The 22545-nt window shown below is 37.2% G+C and overlaps 1 protein-coding gene across 1 annotated transcript in view; it reads left to right on the top strand.

The window, feature by feature from the left end:
* CTSD (cathepsin D) overlaps positions 1-22545 on the top strand; it is a 267770-nt gene that overhangs the window by 229737 nt on the left and 15488 nt on the right. Inside the window, exon 8 of the mRNA XM_044059071.1 lies at positions 18978-19076. Coding sequence (XP_043915006.1) covers positions 18978-19076 — 99 coding nt within the window. The remainder of the gene's footprint in view (positions 1-18977; positions 19077-22545) is intronic.

Raw genomic sequence — 22545 nt, 5'->3', positions numbered from 1 at the left:
TATTAAAAGTTTTCTACTATATAATACAATATGGTGTAACAGACAGATACTTAAATAACTTCAAGACACTGTTGATTCCTAAACCGCATTCTGACCCAACAGATCTAGCAAATTATAGGCCAGTAGCCCTCATAAATACTGATCTTAAGATATTAGCCCATGTTATAGCAAATAGACTTAAGAATATACTCCCCTCTATTATTTTCCAACTTTATGACAAACAGACAAACAAGTGACAATGCTCTTGTCGTAGATACCATTGTAAGACTACTTAATAGTGATAAATGCCCCAGATATGCCCTTACAGTAGATGCAACCAAAGCTTTTGATAGAGTAAACTTACACTTTCTCTTTAATATACTGCCTTTATATGGTTTTCCTCAAGAATTCATTAAAATGATCCAGGTTCTGTATCAGAAAGCTTCTACCACTAAACAGGTATACAAACTTATAACTAACCCTATACTCTTATCCAATGGTACAAGACAAGGATGTCCTCTTTCACCATACCTATTTAATCTTTATCTAGAACCCCTCCTTCTGTTTATTTCACAAAAAACCTTTCATCATATTCCCAGTATCCACAATAAAAACCTTATATACTCAGCCTTTGCCGTTGACTTAAATATATACTTCCAACTTCCCACTATTGACCTCCCAAAAATACTTAAAGCTATTGATGAGTTCTCGGTAGTTTCAAACTATAACTTAAATTTCAACAAGTCACACATATTTCCCCTCAATCCTATAGGTCACAAAGAATTGTACTTTCCCATGAGTGAGATCAAAATAAACTATCAGATAAAATATCTAGAAATACTATTTACTTCGGACTTCAAAGATATTATAAACAATAACCTACTAAGTACATGGACTAGTATTCAAAATGATACTGATAGATGGAAGAACATTAATATGTTTCGACTGTCAAAAGTTAGTGTTGTCAAGATTAATTTTCTACCAATAATACTATTTCACTTAAATGCTACTTTTTCAAATATTCCCCAAAACTTCTTCCTTGCCATGGAAAAAGCTATATCAAGATTCTTATGGTATCCCAAATCTACTAGAATTAAATATGGAAAACTTGTACTTGCCAAAGATAAGGGGGGATTGGGATTGCCTGATTTTAAGCTTTACTATAGTATAATTACTGTCTGCAGACTAATACAAATAATAAACTATGACTCGTATATAAATACTTGGACACCCCAGTGGACCAAAATCTGGTATGAACAGTTGAAATCCCTTGGCTATAATATCAAATCCCTACCATTCTTGAATTTAAACCAGGCTAGCATATACACGAAGAATCTAAACCCACTAATTAAAAACATGATTCTTACAACACAGAAACTATTTAAATCATTGCAATTAGCTGACGCTTTTGCCCTTATACAACCGTTACACCTAAATCCTAATCTACTAATAAATAATAAACCCGTAAATCTAACAAACTACCCCCTGATAAAAGGCTACACAATATGGGATATATACCAATGGAAAGACTCTAACACGGGGCAAATGAGACTTGAACTCAAACTTCCTAAGAAATATAGTATTTATCCTTAATCAACTTCACCATCTTATAAATGCTAAATTCTCACAAATACACACTGACTTACAGAACATAAATTTAGTTAAATTAATACTTGCAAATCTTACGAATAAAGGGAAAATAATTTCTAGGACTTATAAAATTGTAATGAACACAAAACATCAGAATTCTTTATTATTTTCAAACTATTGGCAAACGAAAAATTAATTACTGACTGAAGAAAATAAGAAACTAGCCATTAAAAATACAATCAAATTCATTCCTTTCAAGAAGCTGTTATATACACAAATTATGGAAAATAACAATCTATATTATACCTTATCTAAATTAAATAAATTCAGTCCTAACTTTTTGCCTATATGTCCCTATTGTCCGGATCAAACAGCTGATATTTTACATGTCATGTGAAACTGTACTAAGATACACAACTTATGGTTTTCCTTGAGAGTAAGATTAGAGAAGATGGGATATGAAAAATCAACCCTTACATGGGAGAGAGCTATATTGCACATTGACATCAATCACCTTTCAAAAATATTAAAACATGTCTTTATTACAATGTGTGCCCTTATTAAATTCTTTATTACAAAGAATTGGAATGTCATGTCACCAATTACATGGGAACATTTTTGCAATCTTGCTATCAAATATATCTCATCTCACAAATTAGTTTATTCAAAAACAAAAAACAAACGCTATTACCAAAAATATTGGGGTTACATACTAGATATAATTCTTGACAAATAAAATTTGCCCACAAATTGACATGAAAAGCTAACCTTTTAATAAGAAATTAATGTAGTATAACCAGTTTTCTTGCATCTTCCCCCTTCTCTTAGTATATGTGTATCTAGATATTTTCCCTAACCATACAATAAATGGTTGAATTTCTATCTTTACTTTCTATATAGACTATCCCCATTCCACTGTCTCTTATGAGACCAAATGAACATAAGAATTCTCATACTCTACTTGACGATGCAGTGACTTCTAGTGTAAATATTATATATATATATATATATATATATATATATATATATATATATATATATGTATATGTGTGTGTGTGTGTATAATTTTCTTGAAACAAGATTGTTGTTTGTTTTAAATATGTATTTGTAATTTTTATTTGTGTTTTTGAGTTATTGTATTGTTATTATTGGGAAAAAAAGAAAATTGAAATAAAGGGATTTTGGAAAAAAAAAGTTTCTTACTCATTCACAGAGTAGCTATATGATATTCAGGGTCATATGAACAATCCTACCTTGGTTTGTGATTTACTGTGGAGTTGACTGGTAAGAGAAGTTTTATTTGAATTTATATTTTATTTTTATCACTATTTTTCATTGTTTGTAGGAAGGATGGGATAGTTTGTTTACAAGAAGATTTACTTGGATTTATATTTTGTTGTTTTATATTTAATTTTTACTGTTGTTTGTTAGAAAGGGATAGGTTTTACACAGGCAAACTCTAGCCATCCCAAGGGACCTAGTTAGCTATAAATTCACACTGACTGCAGAGAGGACAATCCAGAGCTTATCTAAACAATCATATCTTGCTTTGTGGTTTATTGATCTTTACTGTTAAAAAGAGTGTGTGACTGAGAGGGATTGTGATCAGAAGCTACTGGGCACAATGTAAAAGAATTACAGCTTTTGTCTGACTTTCAGATCTTGTACGGTCAGAACAACAAATTTACTGTACTTACTTTAGTTGCTTGTGTGATTTTTGTCATAGAAGTTGATTTACGTTCTCTTTGAATTCTGCTGTTGCTGATTTTGATTATTCTTTTCTTTTACAATATTTTATTCATTTGAAGATGAACATAGATTCCTTAAATGAGTATGCAGTTAACGATTTGCCACAAATATCTTGTACAGTGTAATAAATGTTATGCATATTTAAAGTTATCAGCTGATAACACTGGTGATGTGTTCCTCATGTCAAAAGCTGGATGATTTGCTTACCATTACTAGAAGTAAATCTAGACTTACTGATGATAATTGCACTTGTGCAATTTGCATGGCTTGGAGAGCTGTTGTATCATATATTAATGAATGAAATGGTGAGATAAATAATATTAGATAAAGAGCAAATAGAACACATTTAGGAAATGATGTGTCTATTATCTGTAAAGATCATTCACCTCATGTGAAACAATTTTGGAATTGTGGATGCAAGTATTCAGCAATCTGAGGATTCAGAGTGTTTAGAAAGAAATAAAAAAAGAAAGAAAGGAAGAACTTCACAACAAATAACTAGGAGGAATAAAAACTGATTAATGTCTGTAAAGTAAAGAAAATATGTACTAAAATGAACAGTGCTTTGTTATGTAACAAACAGATTACAGGGAATGTTAACATTTTTCGATCAGAAAACCTTCAATCTACAAAAAAGGCATCATTTTCCAAAGGAGAAGGTAGAAAAAGAGGCAAGGGGCAGGTGCAAAGGAAGAAATTAGAATTGAATGTGGAAGGATTGAAGACCATTACTGTAAGAAATAGAGAAAGATGGATGTTGACTACATGGCTGAAGCTGTCAATGTAAAATGCCAGTTGGATGAGAATTTAATATGCAATGAATGAAAACAGCGGGATTACAAAGACTAATGGTGATGAAGATCATTCCTTTGTAACATTTGATAGAGCAGATATTACTGAGTTAGAAGATGAAAATTCTTCAGACTTGGTCAGAAAAGGTATTCTTGTAACTGGAGATTAAATTATTAGAGGGACTGATACTTATGTTTGCAGAGAAGATAATGAACATCAAATAGTGTTATGTTTGCCAGGAGCAAAAATAGAAGATGTGAGACAAGCCTTGGAATGCCTTAATGTAAGGAAGTACAAATCTGTTTTTATTCATGTCGGTACAAATGATCTCATCCACAAGGACTGTTAGTAGAGAACTTACTGCCCTCTTAGTATAGTTTGTACTGGTGTTGGGACATATTTTTCACAAATCACATATAGAAAGGGTAGTCGGGTCACCGTGAATGAAAAGATTTTTTGGGTAAATACCTACATGGAAAAATGTTCTGTTTTGAAAAATGGAAATATGTAGAAGCATCCAAGCCTAGTTTTGGGCACACGCACGTGTTCACAGAGGATGGCATGCATTTGTCAAGATCAGGGAAGAGAATTTTTGCAGCATATGTCTTCTGATATTTGATAAACACTAGGCAGGATTTTTGCCAGGTCAGAAATGTAATAGTTTACAGATAGCAACAGTTAATGTATCTCTGATGGTTGTTAATGCTAGGAACGTATTTTTTTTGTTGGAAATTTGCTACATTCCCACAAGTTTGATGTTGTTATTGTTTGTGAAACATGGTTAAAGAACAATGAATGGAAACCAGTTCTGTCAGGATATAAATGTTTTACTGTAACAGACATTCTAACAAAAAAATCAGGTGGCGGGGTTATGATAGGGATTAAATATAGTTATGAGACCTGTGATTATTACATGCTCAGTGATAACACCAACACTGTAAACTGTGACAGTAAAGACATCCCTTGAATATATAATGGTTATTGGAGTGTAAAGACCACCAACGTCAAGTGCAGATGACCTAGAGATATTATTTATTTATTTATTACATATTTATTGACATTTGTTAACCATGTTAGTCCAACTGAGCCATGGGCCCATTTTCAATGGAGACCCAAGGAAAGCTCCAGAAATAATACAAGTAATTATGATATTTACAAAATATTAAAGTAGGGTCACAAATATAGTACAAGTCAAAAATTTGTGCACAGCAGTACAATGCATAGGTAAAATAACAGTTAACAAGTACAATTTCCAAAACTTGACAACAGTATATAAGCATAGGCAAATAACAATAAAAAGGTTTAGAGAATATTACACAAGGAGTACAGTATGAATACAGTTTGCTAGAGCAAGTAGAAGGAGGAAAGAGAGTTGACAGGGAAAAGTAGATACGATGAGAAGAGAGGAGACTAGTTCAGGTGGGGGTTTGACAAGGGCATGACCAAGTCTTCAGGAGAAAAAGTTTAAGTTCTTTCTTAAACAGGTATTTATGCTGAATGCTTCTTATGTTGAGAGGGAGTGAGTTCCAAACATTCATGTATGAATTCATACATTTCTACCGTAAAACACAGGAGGGAAGAATAATCTTAACTGGGGACTTAAATTTACCAGAAACAGACTGGAATTATATTGATTCAACAACGTTCGTAAGGAAATTATTCACAATGTATATTCAGGAACAACAATTGCTTCAGATTGTAAAAAAAAAAACTACCGGGAACAGAACATGCTAGACATTATTTGTGTCCCTAAAGAAATTGCTGTTACTTCAAATCAAGTTTTACCACAGTTGATGTGCAGTAATTATGGGATTATAAAATTTAATTTGTTGCTACATAATTCTACCAAACTAAAGTCTAAACCAGTGCACAGAAGGTTAATTACAAGATTATATGACGCAAAAGAGTCAGTATGTAAAACTAACTGGAGTGATGTGTTCAGTGAAAAAAATGCAGATGTAATGTGGAAAGTTTTGAAAGAGAAATTCAGTGTAAAAAAAATCACAAACAAAAAAGTTTAACATCAGGATCTAGGCTTACAATGTCAGGGGGATATATTTCCATAAGATCAAAATACCTGATTAAAGTAAGAGACAAAAAAATATTAGAAATGGAAGACAGGTCGAACTATAACTTTGAAACTGAAATAAACAAGCTGGACAAACAAATTAAGCAAAGTGTGAGACAAGATCAAGAAAAATTTGAAGAACATTTATATAAAGATATTTAGCATAATAGGAAAGGAGTAAAGACATACAAATTGATAAACCGTTTGCAGATCCTAAAATTTTTTCTCAGACAAAACAGATTATAGATATATTTACAAAATCTTATGCAAAACAATTTGGCTGCACAAAGGAGGTGATAAGCTGGCCTAGTGACATCCAGGTAACCTCAAATACTGGAATCAAACTAGTTTATATTGAAAAAGAACTGCACAAATTAGATCCAAATAAAGCACAGGGAGGAGACAGAATTAGTAATAATGACCTGAGAACACTTAAGCAATAATTTACAGTACCGTTATATTTATTATTCATTAGGTCATATGAATATGGGGAGATTCCTCAAGATTGGAGACATGCGCTTATTAAACCTGTCTTTAACGGAAAGGGGAGGAGGACAAACCCAGAGTCATATAGATCCTTATGCCTACTTTCATGTTGTGGAAAAATAATGGAGAAGGTAATATTGGATAAGTTATTGTCAGACTTAGGCTGGGACTTGAAACAATATGTTAGTTTGGATATGTTGAAAATAGATCTATTACCACTTGTAACATGATGTTTTATAACAATATAATAACCACTATGAATGAAAATTGTGCTGTGATGTAATTTGTATAGATTTAACTTCAGCATTTGACAGGGCCATACACAAAAAACTGATCAATAAATTAGGACAATTAGGTATTGATGTATAAGTCTTGATAAGATGGATAGCTGCATGGCTTACAAGTAGGACATGGCAAGTGTCATACAGCAATTAGAGAGGTGAAATTCTTGGTTACAGTCAGGGTGTCCCACAGGGCTCTGTCCTAGGCCCTTACTTTAGATTGTATCTTTCAGACCTTTTTCATCTGAGGTGTTCTACAGTCTATATTCAGATGACCTGAAATTGGGTAGACTGATTACATGTGTTACAGATAAGGCATGTCTACAGAAGAACCTAGCTAAATTGACCATTTGGGCATAGGAGAATAATATGTTGATAAAATACATCAAAAACTAAGCATATGAGATTTGGGAGACAAATTGAAAAGTGAGTATTTAATACTCACAATATGTGAGTCACAATCACAATATGTTGTAAGTAATTTCTATGTTAAATTGTTAATAGCTACGTAACCCAGTGTAACTACTGTCTGTTTATTTTAATTGTGGAGCTTTTCTCCCCGGGCCTCCGCTGAAAATGGACCTATGTCCAGTCGGACACTCCCGGTCAACAAATGTAAATAAATAAATAAATTAAATAAAATACAGCACACAATGAATGAAACTATAGGTTCATTTTAGGACCTGGGTATATGGGTAGATCCAGCTATGAGTTTTTCTAATCATATCAGCCAATTGGTTAATGAGGGTTATAGAACTATAAGCTGTATAAAAAGATTTATAAAGTCTAGGAAATCAGAAATGATGACGTCATTGTTTGTTAGTTAGTTACATAAGACCAAAACTTGAATATGGAACAGTATGGAAAACGTATAAGAAAACAAGCATAAGTAAACTGGAAAGAGTACAGTGGAAATAAACTAAGGGCTTCCATGGATGTGAAAATTTAAGTTATTATGAAAGACTAAAATATCTGAACTTGTACAGTGTCTCTGACAGATATCCAAGAGGAGATATTATTCAGGTATATAGGGGGGCATTTAGAGACATTTACCTCTGGGAATCTTTAGGGTTATGAAAAAGTAGTACAGAATCATCAGACAACATATGTAGAAGATTCTATAGGAATCATTGGTTCTCTGAGAGAGTAGCTGATGCAGGGAACAGGCTTCCAAATTACATTAAAGCAGGTACTAGTTTAGACATTTTTAAGAACAGCCTGGACACTTATTATGGGAACAAGTGTTTTGGTATATTGGCAAGCTAGAAGGGCATTAATGACCATGCTTAAAGTATTTGTATGTATGTATTTTTGTAACCTATCACAGCCTGGAAACCTTTTCTTAGAAGGTCTACTTTTGGTAGGGCAGTTACCATCCATTTCTTTCCTGAACATCCTTGTTTCCTCTTGCCTTCTTCCTGCCTCTTCCAAATGTTCTTCACTAAATCATGTGCCCAACCCCCATAACCTGTTCTGTTTGACCTCTGTAATTGGAGCTACTTTTGCTTCTATTCTGACATGATAATTTCTTTGTCTGTTCCACAATGTACATCTTGCTACCTGTCTCAGGCAATTCATCTCCATCATCTTTAACTTCCTCAACTGCTGTCTTCATTGCCCATGTTTCTGTACCGTACATTAGTAATAGTTGTACCACTGTTTTGCACACCTTACTTTTCAGCTTCTTTGGCATTCTTCTGTCACACATTAGCACTATCACTCTGTGCCATTTGGCTGCAGCCCCCCTGATTCTAGCTTTGATCTCCTCATTCAGACTACTATTCTCTTCAACCGCCCCTCCAAGAGAAATGATGCTATTAACCTGTTCCACCGTGTTCCCTTCTATATCAATTTTCAGCTTCTGATTTCTTCTTTTTGCTGCCACAACAACTGCCTTGTCTATGCTTAGTTTCATCCCGTATGCCTTCAGTTTTGCATTCCATTCGCCCTATCATTTGCTGAAGTTCCTCTTCTGACTTGTTCATCTGAACCCTGATGACCTCCCCCCCCCCAACACCCACTGGATACCCTGTTGTGAGTCTGAATGCTGTTAGTACTTCTGTCATTGGATCCTTGTACATTATTTTCACATGTTGTACCAATGGTTCTGGGTCTTTAGACCACCACAGGACTGCCCAAATCGGCTTTTTTGGGAGATTGCTGTATACTTTCTCTAAGTCTAGGAATATCAAGTTGGACTCATTCCTCAGCTCTAGTTTCTTCTCCGTCATCTACATCACTGCACACATTGGGTTGATAGGGTTGTGTCCTGATCTAAATCCAGACTACTCTTCCCTCATCTTACTTTCTGCTACTCTGAGTATTCATTTATCACTCATCCCCTCCAGCACTTTCATACAGTGTGACAAGAGTTTGATATCTTGTTACTGCCATGGTTGTAAATGTCCCCTTTCTTCTTGTACACTGGCACTAGAATGCTTATTCTCCAGTCACATAAGGTACAGCTTTCTCTCCACACTACTATGGGTATCCCCAGGAGACTTTTCTCTCTTAACTTACCCAGAGTCTTGATCATAGCTGCTTTGACCTCATCTGATCCTGCTACTTTCCCTGACTTCATATTCTTTAGTGCTAGTTCTAATTATCATAGAGAGGCTGTGCTTCAGGTTTCATTGTAGGCCATGCACATGGCAGTAAAGGTTTTTGTGGTGTTTTCTTCATTCAGAAGCTGCTGGAAGTACTCCTTCCTACTGCTTTTGATGTCTTGTGGACTGGTGAGCAGGTTGTTGCTGGCACCCCTTATGAATGATTTCTGATAACTCTCTTCTTTATCTTTCAGTCTTTGCCTTGCAACCTCATAGTTTCTTTGTGCCATCTGCTGAGTCATTTTCCAGAAACTGTTAAATAGTGTCTGATGCCTTTTTCTTTGCTATTCCAGCTGCTCTCTTAGACTCGTTAGACAACCAGTATTTCTTAGTCTGATCCATTTTTTTATCTCTCACTTTTTCCTGCACTCCTGCTTTCTTTCACAAACTCTAGGTGGTACCTTTCGAGGGAGGAGTTGAGTACATCAACTGCTTTGAACATCAGCTGTTTCACAGTATCCTCCAGATAGAAGAACATCAACCACAAACAGTGTGCTGTGTTTGGCCTAGCCACTTGATAATGTGATTTGATCACATCGACTAATCCCAGAGCTGACACTGTGCGTGAAAATTAATTTTAATGTCTGGAACTCACACACACTCATACACACAAAAAATAACCTGAAATTCATCTCAACTACTCTGGACAAAAATGGAACTATTTTTATTCAGTATAACAATATGCGGTCCTTAGTGCACATAACCTTTAATGGGACAGGAGGCAAAAACCTCACGTGCACCTCCATTTAATTACTCAGTAAAGAATTATGTATATAACTTCTTAAACGCACATTTGCCTGATAAATGGTCCCAGAAAATCAAAAACTATCATAATATACAAAGTACTGCATTCAGATGATACACTGCAAGGGATATTTACATTTAAGCCTCTTGAAATTATTGTATTCATTTTTTTATATAAAACAAGCATAAAGTTAGTTCAGCACACTTATTTTATTTCTAGCTAAATGCATAAATCTGAAGAGAAACCATTTCTTAATATGGCACATATTAACATGTAAAGTAATACCAGTTAAAATATTTTTTATTAATGAGATCTCTCTAATGCTCTTGAATTCTTGATTTTTTCCATCTGTTTTGTTTGACCTCTGTAGCATTTATTGGACCAAAACTCCATTTTTTAATACTACTAGTCCTTCTTCAAGATAAGTGTTCATTTAAGGTCATTTTCTACAATTGATATTTACTTTTCTTTACCTGTGTGCAAATATCCATGTTACATTTACTACAGGTAACCATGTCTGTAGTGATAGAAGGGTATTTAAAGTTATCTTGAAAGAAAACTAGCAATGTTTCCTTTACAGGTGATCGAGATGAAATTCATTCTTCAAGGATTAGTAGCCTGAAGAAGAAAACACCAGGGAACATAACCTTGACCTGTGTTTTCCAGGAAATCATTGCCAGTGAGATTCCTAAGTGTGTGTGCTATTAATGCTTTACTTCTTTTGAGAGGTTTCTCCTGTCTTCAACAAGTGCAACCATGAGGTTGGTATATTTAACTTCATGGGCATGAACTGTCTCAAAAAACTACAGCTTTACTCCATCGCATATCGCCTACTCAGGGGTGATCTCTGCCTAACATACAAAGCTATGTCAAACCCAGAGCTGTTGGACATGCTCCACTTAAAGAAACCCCAATCCCTCTGAGCTATACGCTCTACCTTGTCACCACAATAAACAGAACATGCTGGAGGGATAGATTCCTGTCCCAGAGACTTCCCATACTCTGGAACAGACTACCTATCTATGTCAAACAGAGCTCCTCATTAGCACTCTTCAAAAAAGATCTTGATGATTGGATGGGAAATAAGAAATTCACCCCAGGGATCACTTCTGTGGCTCTACTCGACAGGGGCACAGGAAAATAATTTTCTTGGGTGGCGAAAGCCAGGGTACATTTTTTGGCTAGGCTTATATAGGCCCTAGGGACCTACCTATAGGCCTATGAACCTATGAGGGCTAGACCAATACATTGGGAGTGCACGGGGCTTGCCCACTGCAAAAACATTTTATTTTTTTGCCCATCAAAGTTTTAGACGTTATTTTTCACCAATTGCAGGAGTGTGGAAATTGGTCTTTCTCAGTAGAACTGAAAACCATTTCTCAAAGTTTTTTTTTTAACAAAGTTATTGAATTATTACTTGTGATACAGGCAAACTTACATTTATATACAAGTATTCAAATCATATTAACAAGTTCACATTTACAAACATTATACATCACATATAATATTATGGTATCTGTACAGATCCTTGACTGCACTTTCCACCGAAACATTAATTGGCGAGCATACTTAACCGAAAGTGCTGTTCACAGAAGCAGCCCTTTCAGGTAAGTATGCTTGTTGTGCCGGTCGTACTATGGTGTGGATAAGGGAAAATTCCCTTTTTCCCACTGTAGTACGACCTCTGAGTGAGAATATTAAAGTAGGGGGGTGTGCATAGCAGTAGATGTAGTGTTTTTTTTTTAAACATACTTTAACGAAAGCGCTTTTTCAGTGAAAGCGCTTTTGTTAAAGTGTGTTCGGTAATTATGGGTTCGGACTTTTGAGCTTTCGATCTAAAGTCCTAGATCCAATATTATATATCATATAGTGAAAACAGCATTACATAAATTGTTCAATACCTGCCTTCTCTTAAATCTCATTCCTCCAAAACATGTTTCTGCATGTATTGTTCCCACAATTTCCATTTTCAGTATAATTTACCCCTACCCTTTTCTAAAGGTCCCACTTCCTGTTTTTTTATGTATTTTACAATATTCACTACTTCAAGTATAGTCGGTTTAGATTTAGATTTCGGTTTATTAAATAATTGCCACCAGTTTTCAAAAAGCCAAACTAAACTGCATGGTTTAACAATCCAAACAGTAAATTATTGCATTCTAAAAGACTGCCTCTTTGCAGAATCTCACACACACTAGCATCATTCAAAGTGATGTTACACATTTTATTATGTTCCATCCTGTTCCTGACATCTACATTTTCTACTTTATAAGCTTTACATGCCACAGTGATTTTTTCAGCTTCCTTAACCTCTATAAAGCATCACATTCAGCCACAGACAAATTATATACTTTATCTGTGCTTTATATGTTTTAACAAACTCTTCCTTCATTTGAACTGTAATTACCATTTCAAAAGTAGTAATGTACTTATTTATTTGGGGGAGGGGGCGCTGTGATTTTTAGAGGGAAGGGGCAAATTCAGTTGAACATACTCACAACCAACTAGTGTCTAAAAGGAAAAGTGTTCCTGAATAATTTAACTTATAGGTTCATAGGTTGATACTAGGCTATCTGCCCTAGGGCATTTATAAGCCTAGCCAGAGTGTGTTTGGCTTTCGCCACCCTTTTAGATTAGTTGACTGTGCCTCTGTATAGTAGGTCACAGAAGGTAGCCCTTTTAAGGTTTGTTTACTGTACCTCTGTCAAGCAGGGACACAGAAGAGATCCCAGGGGTAAACTTTTGATCTCCCATCCACTCGTCAAGATTTCTCTTGAAGAGGGTCAGTGAGGGGCTCTGCCTAACATGGATTGGGATTTTGTTCCAGAGTGAGGGTAGCCTCTGGGATATGAATCTGTCCCTCCAGCATGTCCTATTTATTTCTGTGCTGAGGTTCAAGTCCCTGGAGCGTGTAGCTCTAAGGGATTTGGATTTCCTGAGGTGAAGCATGTCCATTAATTCTGGGTTGGACATGGCTTTATACGTCAGACACAGATTGCCTCTGAGTAGATGGTACGCAACTGAGTAGAGCTGGAGTTTCTTTAGCCGAACTGCATAGGGCATCTGTTTGAGCCCCTTGCTCCTCTTGGTGAGGTACTTTTGGGGTCTTTCCAGTTGCTGCAGGTGTCGGGTAAGGTACATCCCAAATGGGGCATTGTATTCAATTATGGGCCTGATAAGTGATGAGTAGAGGGGCACAATGACCTCTCTTGATCTAGATGTGAATCCTTTCATGATGAGGTGGGCTATATAGAAGGTCTTTCTAACCACTTTGGCAACGTGATTGTCAAAGTAGAGATTGCTATCTACTTGGGTTCCCAAGTCCCTAATTACTTCTTCCGTACTTAATGGATTACCACCTATGTGGTAATTTGTGGGCATTTTGTTTTTCCCAAGGGGATGACTATGCACTTTTTGGCATTTAGCTTTAGGCCATGGCTCTGGCACCAGTTATCCATCTCTGTGAGACCCTTTTGGAAGATGCTTGTGACAGCCAGAGAGTCGATTACGGCACCCAGTTTGCAGTCATCTGCGAACTTGGTTAGCCATAGTCCACCCGTGTTAGCCTGTACCTCAGAGAAATATATACCGAACAAGAGAGGTCCCAGGACTGAGTCTTGTGGGATGCCACTTGTAACTGGTTTAGAGTCTGAAATGGCACCTGCTATTCTGACCATGTGTGTTCTATCCCTGAGCCAGTTTGCAACCCATCTTGTGACATAGGGGTTGATATTTAAGCTGGTGAGCTTATTTATGATGCCCGAGTGGGGTATTTTGTCAAAGGCTTTTGCGAGGTCCAGGTAGGCTGTGTGGACTACATTCCCTTCATCTATGGCTTTGGTAACTGTTTCAAAGAAGTCGACCAGGTTCAAGAGGCAAGATCTGCCCTTAACAAAGTCGAACTGGGTAGGATCCAGTGTCTTGAGGTTCCCAATGTCTTTGTTTATGATTTCCATGATGATACGCTCCATAGCTTTGCAGACCAGACAAGTCAGGTTTATAGGGCGATAGTTTCCAGGGTCTGTTGTGGCACCACCTTTGTGGAGTGGGACCACTGTTGCTGTACGCCATTTCTTGGGTACATATCCTGTAGTAAGGCTGAGATTGAACAGTGACTTTATATGAGGGTTTAATTCTTCTTGGAGCTCATGTAAGACGCAGCCCGGGACACTGTCTAGTCCGATTGATGCTGTGGTTTTTGCTTTGGAGAGGGCAGCTCTCACCTGTGCATCTGTGATCTCAGGAAAGCTACACTCTGTTGGGATAGACATTTGGTCTTTTGGGGGGGGGGGGGAGTTTGCACTGAACCTTTCTGCCAAGATGTTGGCAATGTCTGTGAGTTCAGTGTATTTTTTGTCATTTTGCACTAACTCAGAGCATATCTGGGAGTTGCCTCCCAGGTTTCTGACATAACTAAAGAAGGCCTTGTGATTTTCTTTAGTGTCTTGCGCAATTTTTCTTTTGAAGCTGGCCTTAGATGATTTTATGAGGGATCGTAGTTTCTTGCTAGTACTGATCAGAGATGCCTTCCCTTTTTGGGATTTTGCTCTATCATGTAGTAGCTTTCTCCTTCTGTTGTATAGCTTATTTATGGCTGGGGTCCACCAGACAGGTCTCCTGCCTTTGGAGGAGTGAGTCTTGGTTTTATTTGGGATAGCATGCTCCATGCATTCCTGTAGGTGTCCATAGAATGCTTTTGTAAAGGATTCTGCATTTTGGGCCGTATTTTCCACTGGCCCGAGGGCTTTGAAGGATTCCACCTTGGTTTTGAGAAGTGTGAAGTTTGCTTTTGAGAATTTCTTCACCGTGGTTTCCTTGGCTAGGGGTGGGGACGGAATATGGATGTCCTGTGAGATTAGTTTATGGTCTGATCTTACCAATGAGGGGTATACCTCTGGTGTGGAACATAGAGACCCCATGTTGGTGATGACCAGATCCAATATGTTTTCCTCTCTTGTAGGAGTGGTGACCAGTTGTTCCATAGCATTTGAGTTTATAAATTATAGGAACCGTTGGGCGAGGGTGTTTGGGCTTGAATAGTTTTCCCAATCAATGTTTCGGTAGTTGAAGTCACCCAATATAATGGTGTTTGGAGAGATCTTCATATTCTCCAGTGTTCTCAGGAAAGCTGAGTGAGGTTCCTGTGTTTGGGAGGGTGGTCTGTAGCAGGCTACAAACTGAAAGGCAGTTTTGCCCACTGTTAGTTGCACATGGATGGTCTCCGATGCTTCGTGCAGTGCCACTAACCTTGAGTGAAAAAGTTAAATTCAGAACAAAATTAAAAGAGAAAAAAAAAATCAGCAAACTGTTGTCACTGCCTTCATCACAGAGCAGACTGAGTCTGTCATTCGTCACCTTTAGTGATTAATGGCTGACTGGGTGATGTGACACTGACCCCATGAACAAAATGGCGATAAAGGAGTTGATGCCATTACCATTGTATCAAGAGTCTGGACTGAAAGATAAAAACAAGTTCCTTCAAATTAAAATTCTGACAAAAGTAAAACAATTCAATTTTTATGTTTTCAAGTCAGGGAAAAAGAGTGTGAATACAATTCAAATTTTAATGAGTAAAGATCTTACACATTTCTTCCATTGGAACTGTGGTGTGTTTTTAATGTTTATCCTGTCCATAAATTCTCCCTCCGTCATAACAATGTAGGCAATGAAATTAGAGTGGAAAGCTCATAGACATTTATCAGTATGCCCGTCATGGATTTTTAACTGCTGTGGCCGGGTGGTACAGGGGTCATGACCCTCTTGCCAAGAATGGAGAGCCTGCATTGTGCTGAATGTCCAGTCTTATTCACCTGTTGGGACTGTGTCACCAGAATTGCCCTTTGAACCTGGGTTGTTGGTATTCTGATGAAGGTGGATATCATTCCGACAAAAGCAGTTAACAAATAAATTGGAAGTTGTATCTGACTTGTTCTGTTTGTGTTTTTTGTTTTGTTTTTATCTGAGTTGTTGGTATCATAGATATGTGCACTGTACAATTACAGAATTCTTTTTGGTGGTGTGACCCGCTGCATATGTATCCTCAATTAATGTTGCTTCTCTGTATGTAATAGGTATACCTTACACTGCATCACGTTGTTTGCCTTTTCTGCACTATACTGATGTATCTCCTGTTCTTCTGAAACTTCGAACATTTTGAATGGAGATCGCCGTACAGTGTGGAACGAGAAATTTGCCGTTTTCCTCACTGTAGTGTGATTTTGGAGTCGGTATATTTATTTAGCAGGGGGTGTAGGAGGCACAGCCCCTCACATGAGATGTACATAGGGGGGCTTGCCCCCCTGCAAAACGTAAAAAAAAAAAGTTTGTTTTTATTTTTTTATTACAATTTTGAAGTTTCAAAACTTCGATCTTATGGTGTCGACCATTTGCAGTTCGAAATTTTGAAACTTTGAGCTTGTGAAGTAAATCCCCTGATGTGTGTCCTGTTCCTGTGTATGCTGCAGATTTCCGTGGTTTCCATAAGAAAGTCTGCAAAGCACTGGAGAAAAAAGCATTGAAGACTACCTGCCTTCACAGACATACTTATACAAGTATCTATCATATGCTAGACTGGCGTATTTTGTTACCCATTTGTTAACAGATTAAGCTCACTAGAGCCAAGTGTCCCTGTTTCAGGTGTGGCCCATAAGCATTTACTGGTTAAGGGATTTGCTGAGAGTCACACAGTAGGCAAAATTAAGGAGTCAAAAGTCAAACCTTGTACACTGGACAACAAAAAGCAGTTTGTTATCAGCTCAGTGCCTTACCAGCTACTCAGATTTGGACTGCTGGAAGGAATCTTGAAAATTGAAATCCACATACAGGGTTGCTGATTGCAACTTGCTGTGTATCTATTCATAAGTATTGTACTGTTACCCTAACTGCCTGCAACATATCTGTACAGTTAATATGTATTGTTCCTTTTTTCTTAAATCTGCAAAATATCTTTGTACATTTCACATCACGTTTGATAGAAGCCTGCTTTTCATCTGGTTTCTTTACAAGCACTCTTAGCACTATGTATTTACATAGAGGCTGCCCAGCCTGCCTGTTTGTAAATGACAGTGATTGCTTTCTCGTTAACTCATCTGCCTTCTTTGTTTGGCAGGCCAGGCATTCTCCCTTAGTTTTTTTTCAGAAAGGTCACCCTGAATGCTGTTTGCTGGAGAACAGTCCAGGGCATGAATCACATTAGAAGCTTTTAAATGAAACATTATTACCCTAATGTCTTGGTCACAGAACTTTTAAGTGGTGTAAAGGCCTTTCAGCTGTAAGTTCTGAAGATGTAGATTGCTTAGTTTGATTGATTTATTTACTTGCGTGCTATCGAACTTTGCTAAATGGGATAGTGGTCTGATCTAGCAGAATCCATTTTAGCCACAGCCCAGACATAGAAAAGTACATATACATATGAATAAGCAGAATATATATAGAGAGAAAAATATCCAGAGCTATTACAAAGTAAAATTTGTATACAATGTATAAAGTGTACTTTTGAGCATGTGTAAAAAGGATTATGTAATTGCTTTCTGCTTAAAGCATGCACATTGGCATTTTTTGTAGGTGTTTTAATAATTTTAACCTGAATTATTTTTCTGTTTGGTACTTTCTAATGTAGTCAGGTTGTTCATTTCAGAGTTTGGAGCTTGAAATGAGGTAAACATTGTCAGTGAAAGTTATTATTGTGTCTCTGCTTCAGTTGAAATGCGGTTGGTGTTGTTTGTCTCACTGACAGTTTTTATGGGAGAATGAGAAGACTGTTTAGGATTTTGTGTATGATGTCAGTAGGCAAAGGTCAGCACCCTACTGTACTGCAAGCCAGTTAGTATGCTTAACACTGATGCAGTGAGGTTTTGTCCTTGGGGGGGGGGGGGATTTAAATGGCAGATCCTGTTGGATAATATTTGTAACAGGACGTTCCACATAAGTGGAAGATTGTTCTAGCTGGGTTACATGATGTTTTTTACCTATTTAAGCTCTGCCTTCAGGGATAGGAAGGGAAGAGATTTTATTTCAGCCATGTAGGGCAGAGTTTATTTTTGCTTTTAAGTTGTTGATGTGAATGGATAAAGAAAAAAATAGAATGGAGAGTTAGGCCTAGGTGTCTGATGTCTTTGATGCTTTGACCATTGTTTGTAAAAGGAACGGTAATAGTGACTGCCAAAGACAAAGAGTTTAGCTTTCTTAGCATTTAGTGTAAGTTACATATTCTGTAGCTAGATAGAACTTCACCAAGTGCAGTATGAGGTTTGTGGAATATGTCCCAAGATGCCGAATCAAAGCACACAAGGTCATCTGCAGAGAGAAAATTAGGGTGGATAGTTTGAGATGACGTGGAAAGTAGTCAATGAAAAGGCTGAACAGAATGCGACCCAAAACTGACCCTTGAGGTACACCTGCAAAGTTCTGATAGGTGCAATGGATCTAACAACAAATATTTTGTTCGAAAGGTACATTGAAAACTATTTTATTGTTGAAGAACTGACACCTGAGTTTCAATTTCCTACTAAAATCTGAAAGTATGCAATTCTCCTTATGAGTACACAACTGCACAAATCTTGTCAGAATTCCTTCAAAAATTGACTTTAAATATCAGAACAAAGTATAGAGTATGTATTCAAGTGTGACATAGCTGTGGACTTCTGTAGTAATGTTTCTGACGTATTTTTTTCTTTCTTCAGTACATGGTTGACTGTAACAAAGTGACATCACTTCCCATCATCACATTCTCTCTTGGAGGCAAAACCTACACATTGACTGGTGAACAGTACATCATGAAGGTGAGTTTGTGTGCATTTGTGTAGATATGAGTGCATATGTCACCAGCATCATCTGTTTTATTTGCTACACCTAAAGATTCTGATGTCTAAAACTGAAACTGGATAGCAAATTGAATGGAAACACGTTTACATATCCACTATGATTAGAAATTGAAATTGTTTATCCTTTATTCATATTCTGTGGAATATTAGTGTACCACTTTATCTTTTTATTAGTGTTATTATAATTTCTACCCTAAAGTTAAATGTGGAGCTGCCATACTAATACGTTGTTGTTCTTCTTCTTAAGGTGATTTTCTTTCACAGTGTTAGCTGTCCAAAAAATTCCATTTTTACTATTCTTTTAGTTTTCAGTTTTTCTGCCCTTTTACATACAACGGAGGTGTTCTGAATTGCTGTTTTATTGTAGAGTCTCTGTAGAGTACCTGTACATTTTTAGTGAGGAGTACCTGTACATTTTTAGTGAGGAGTACCTGTACATTTTTAGTGAGGAGTACCTGTACATTTTTAGTGAGGAGTACCTGTACATTTTTAGTGAGGAGTACCTGTACATTTTTAGTGAGCTTCTTTCGTTTGAGTTCTGCCCCTTGATTTAAACCAACTTGTGGGCCTTATTTTATTTCAGTGGCAGAGAGCAACTAAATTAGTTGCTTTTGTAAAACTCCAACTGTTTTAAGTGAAATTTATCTTGTTTATTTACACTTTGTTGAATGGGTTTGTCTCACTAGACCAGTGTCTTCATTTCAGTGGGAACATCCAAGATTATATTTATACTGGCTAGTACACCACAGAACTTCCCCTACTCTATGCCATGGGGTCTTTTAGATCCACTTGAGTTTCTACCAGCTGAGGCATATGGACAACACACTCAGGAATATAACACCATCCTTAGGCTGTACTGCAGTCTACAACACACTCAGGAGTGCCTTCTTAAGCTGCACTGCAGTGTCAGTAATGGAACTTTAATCCAAATACCTGGTGTGGGAATTGAACCCACAGCCTTCTGCACCCAAAAGTGTGTGTGCTATTTGTTGAATCCTTTACTCATGTCTTGACAAGGCCCATTATCGTTATTGAATATAATGCACCTTTTGTCATATATTTGTCTTAACATATCACTCAACTTGAGAGACCTCATCAATTCATAACTTAAAAAAAAAGTTGCTCAAAAGTCTTAGCTATGAGGACAGACTGGCAGCCTTCTCTCTGTGCACAGTCACTTATAGACCATTCCATGGTGTTCTATGTCTAGCCTTTTGAGCTATAAAAGATCCAATCCTCCTTGACTTCTTATTCCTTCACAGAACAAGTGGTACCTCAAATACCTGGTTAAAGGAATTGAGCTAAAGCTTCATCAACAGATTAATAAGACACATTTGCATGTTAGATTCATATCCCAATGTATCCCTCACCTCTGGAACAAAGTCCCAATGCATGTCAAGCAAAGAAGCAAGTTTGCCACCTTCAAGATAAAGGTACCAACTGAATTGGTAGCCTCAGCGTCTCCCCTTGCCTGTCTTGTTTTGCGCTCCTTGAGGATTGAAGGAACTACTGAATTTGTTTTTTTGCTAAGCTTGAAGCGGTCTGCAGACTAATTGTCTAGCACTTACCTTTGAACCTATTTATATATTTCATATCAAGTTCAAGTCACTAAGGACGTATGTAACAATGTCTAATCATTATCTTTCATGAATGCTGATGTTAGGCTAGGATGTGACTGTCCCTTCTGCCTGATTTAATCACCTCATTAAGATGCATGATAATATTACAGCTCAGGCACCTTAACTGGGTAATGGGTGAAATGTTATTACTGTGCCACCTTCCCATGCTGACAGCAAGGGAATAATTTTCCAGTGCAGTCACTTTTTCCAGTAGTTATAAGAACTGATTTGAATTTCTGCAGAACATAGTCAGAGTTGTAACTGGGTCAGTTGGCACCAGTAGTAAAGCCCTCTCCTGGCTACCCTTCTTCATTCACCCCCCCCCCCAAAAAAAAAATATTAAATACATTAAGTTATGAATTGATGAGGTCTCTCAAGTTGAGTGATATGTTTATACATCCTCCAGAGATGAAAACCATAAATGATGTTCAGCTGTATCTCTTTTCTCTGCATAGACGAAGGGCTATTATGTCTCTGTCTATAATTGTAACAAAGCAGTAGCATTCCTAACATATACAAATGGCACACAGGGTGCAAGTGGCAGTGTGCAACAGTTAATAAATCAGTCTTTGACTTGCAAGTCTGCAAGTACTATTGGAAATGACTTCCAGTAATGCTTGCAAACTTGCAATCAGGGACCTGTTAGCAACTCTTATAGACTGCAAATCATACCCTCTTACAACCACGTCCACAGCTCCACAGCTGCAGCTGCTTAAATGGTGACATACAGTGTTTGCACTGACAAATCAGCACCTCACTGACAGTGCCAATCATGCCCCCCTCCCTATGCTTGTACCTGGGGTCTTTCCTTTGTCTGTCAATATGGCTATCTAAAATCAGGTTAGATAAAACAATTAGGGAAAGTGTGAGAAGGACAGCTCTAAATATTCTTTTGAATAGTTTTAAACCAAAGCAAGGAAGCATGTCCCTAATGCCTCAGCTCACTACAAAGCCATACGTTGGATGTTGCATGTGACACTGGAATGGTCTGGTACTTCCAGTCCATGAACTTTCAGCAAAACTAAAGTGTACCTGATGTTTTTATACAGTGGCCATTGTGAAAACATTTACATGTACACTAAAGAAGGGATTATCAAACTGAATAGAATTTGCCTTTTGAACACTGTAATACAAAGCTCTTTTAAAGATAATCAGGTATCCTAAGCCAGCAAAAGATTAATGCTCCATCACCTGACTGTTAGTATTTTGCATCTGTCATCATTTTCTCCTCAGTTTTTTTCCACGTGTCCCAGCCCCTTTGTAGGGACTCCAGTCTTCTCTGTACCAGCTACTCTGAGGGCATATTTCAATTGTCCACCACTGTTTCTGTGAAGAAGTACTTCCTTAAATCAAAAGTGTAAACTACCCCATCAGTTTGGCAATTGTAAGCCATTTTGCCACCTCTGTCATTTTTTAGCATAGGCCTTTCAAACTTGGCCCTTATTATTTAGCAAACTAACATCATGTTTTCTTATTCTCTCCTGTCTTCAAAGGGCAGCAGGCCTAGCTTATCTGTTTATTCTTTGTTTGCACTTTTTCTAGTAAGTTTATATATTCTCCCTATGTGGCACCCTCAACTGGCTGCCAAATTCCAGCTGCATCTGATCCATGATCTGTAGAGTTGTGGAATAACCTCCATATTGATGGTTATCTAAGCCTATCTGCATACAGCACAGCATCCTGTCAGCTTTAGTTACTGCCTTCCTACTGTTGTATGGATGCTTCATTGTCACTTTTACTACTACTTCCAGATCTGTCTTCTGTTCACCTAGTGAAGGGGGGACACCACCAAAGCTATATTCCATCCA

Source organism: Protopterus annectens, chromosome 17.part0 (genome assembly GCF_019279795.1).
Source record: "Protopterus annectens isolate FY-2018-M chromosome 17.part0, PAN1.0, whole genome shotgun sequence".
Lineage (NCBI taxonomy): Eukaryota > Metazoa > Chordata > Ceratodontiformes > Protopteridae > Protopterus > Protopterus annectens.
This window is presented reverse-complemented; position numbering and strand designations above follow the sequence as displayed.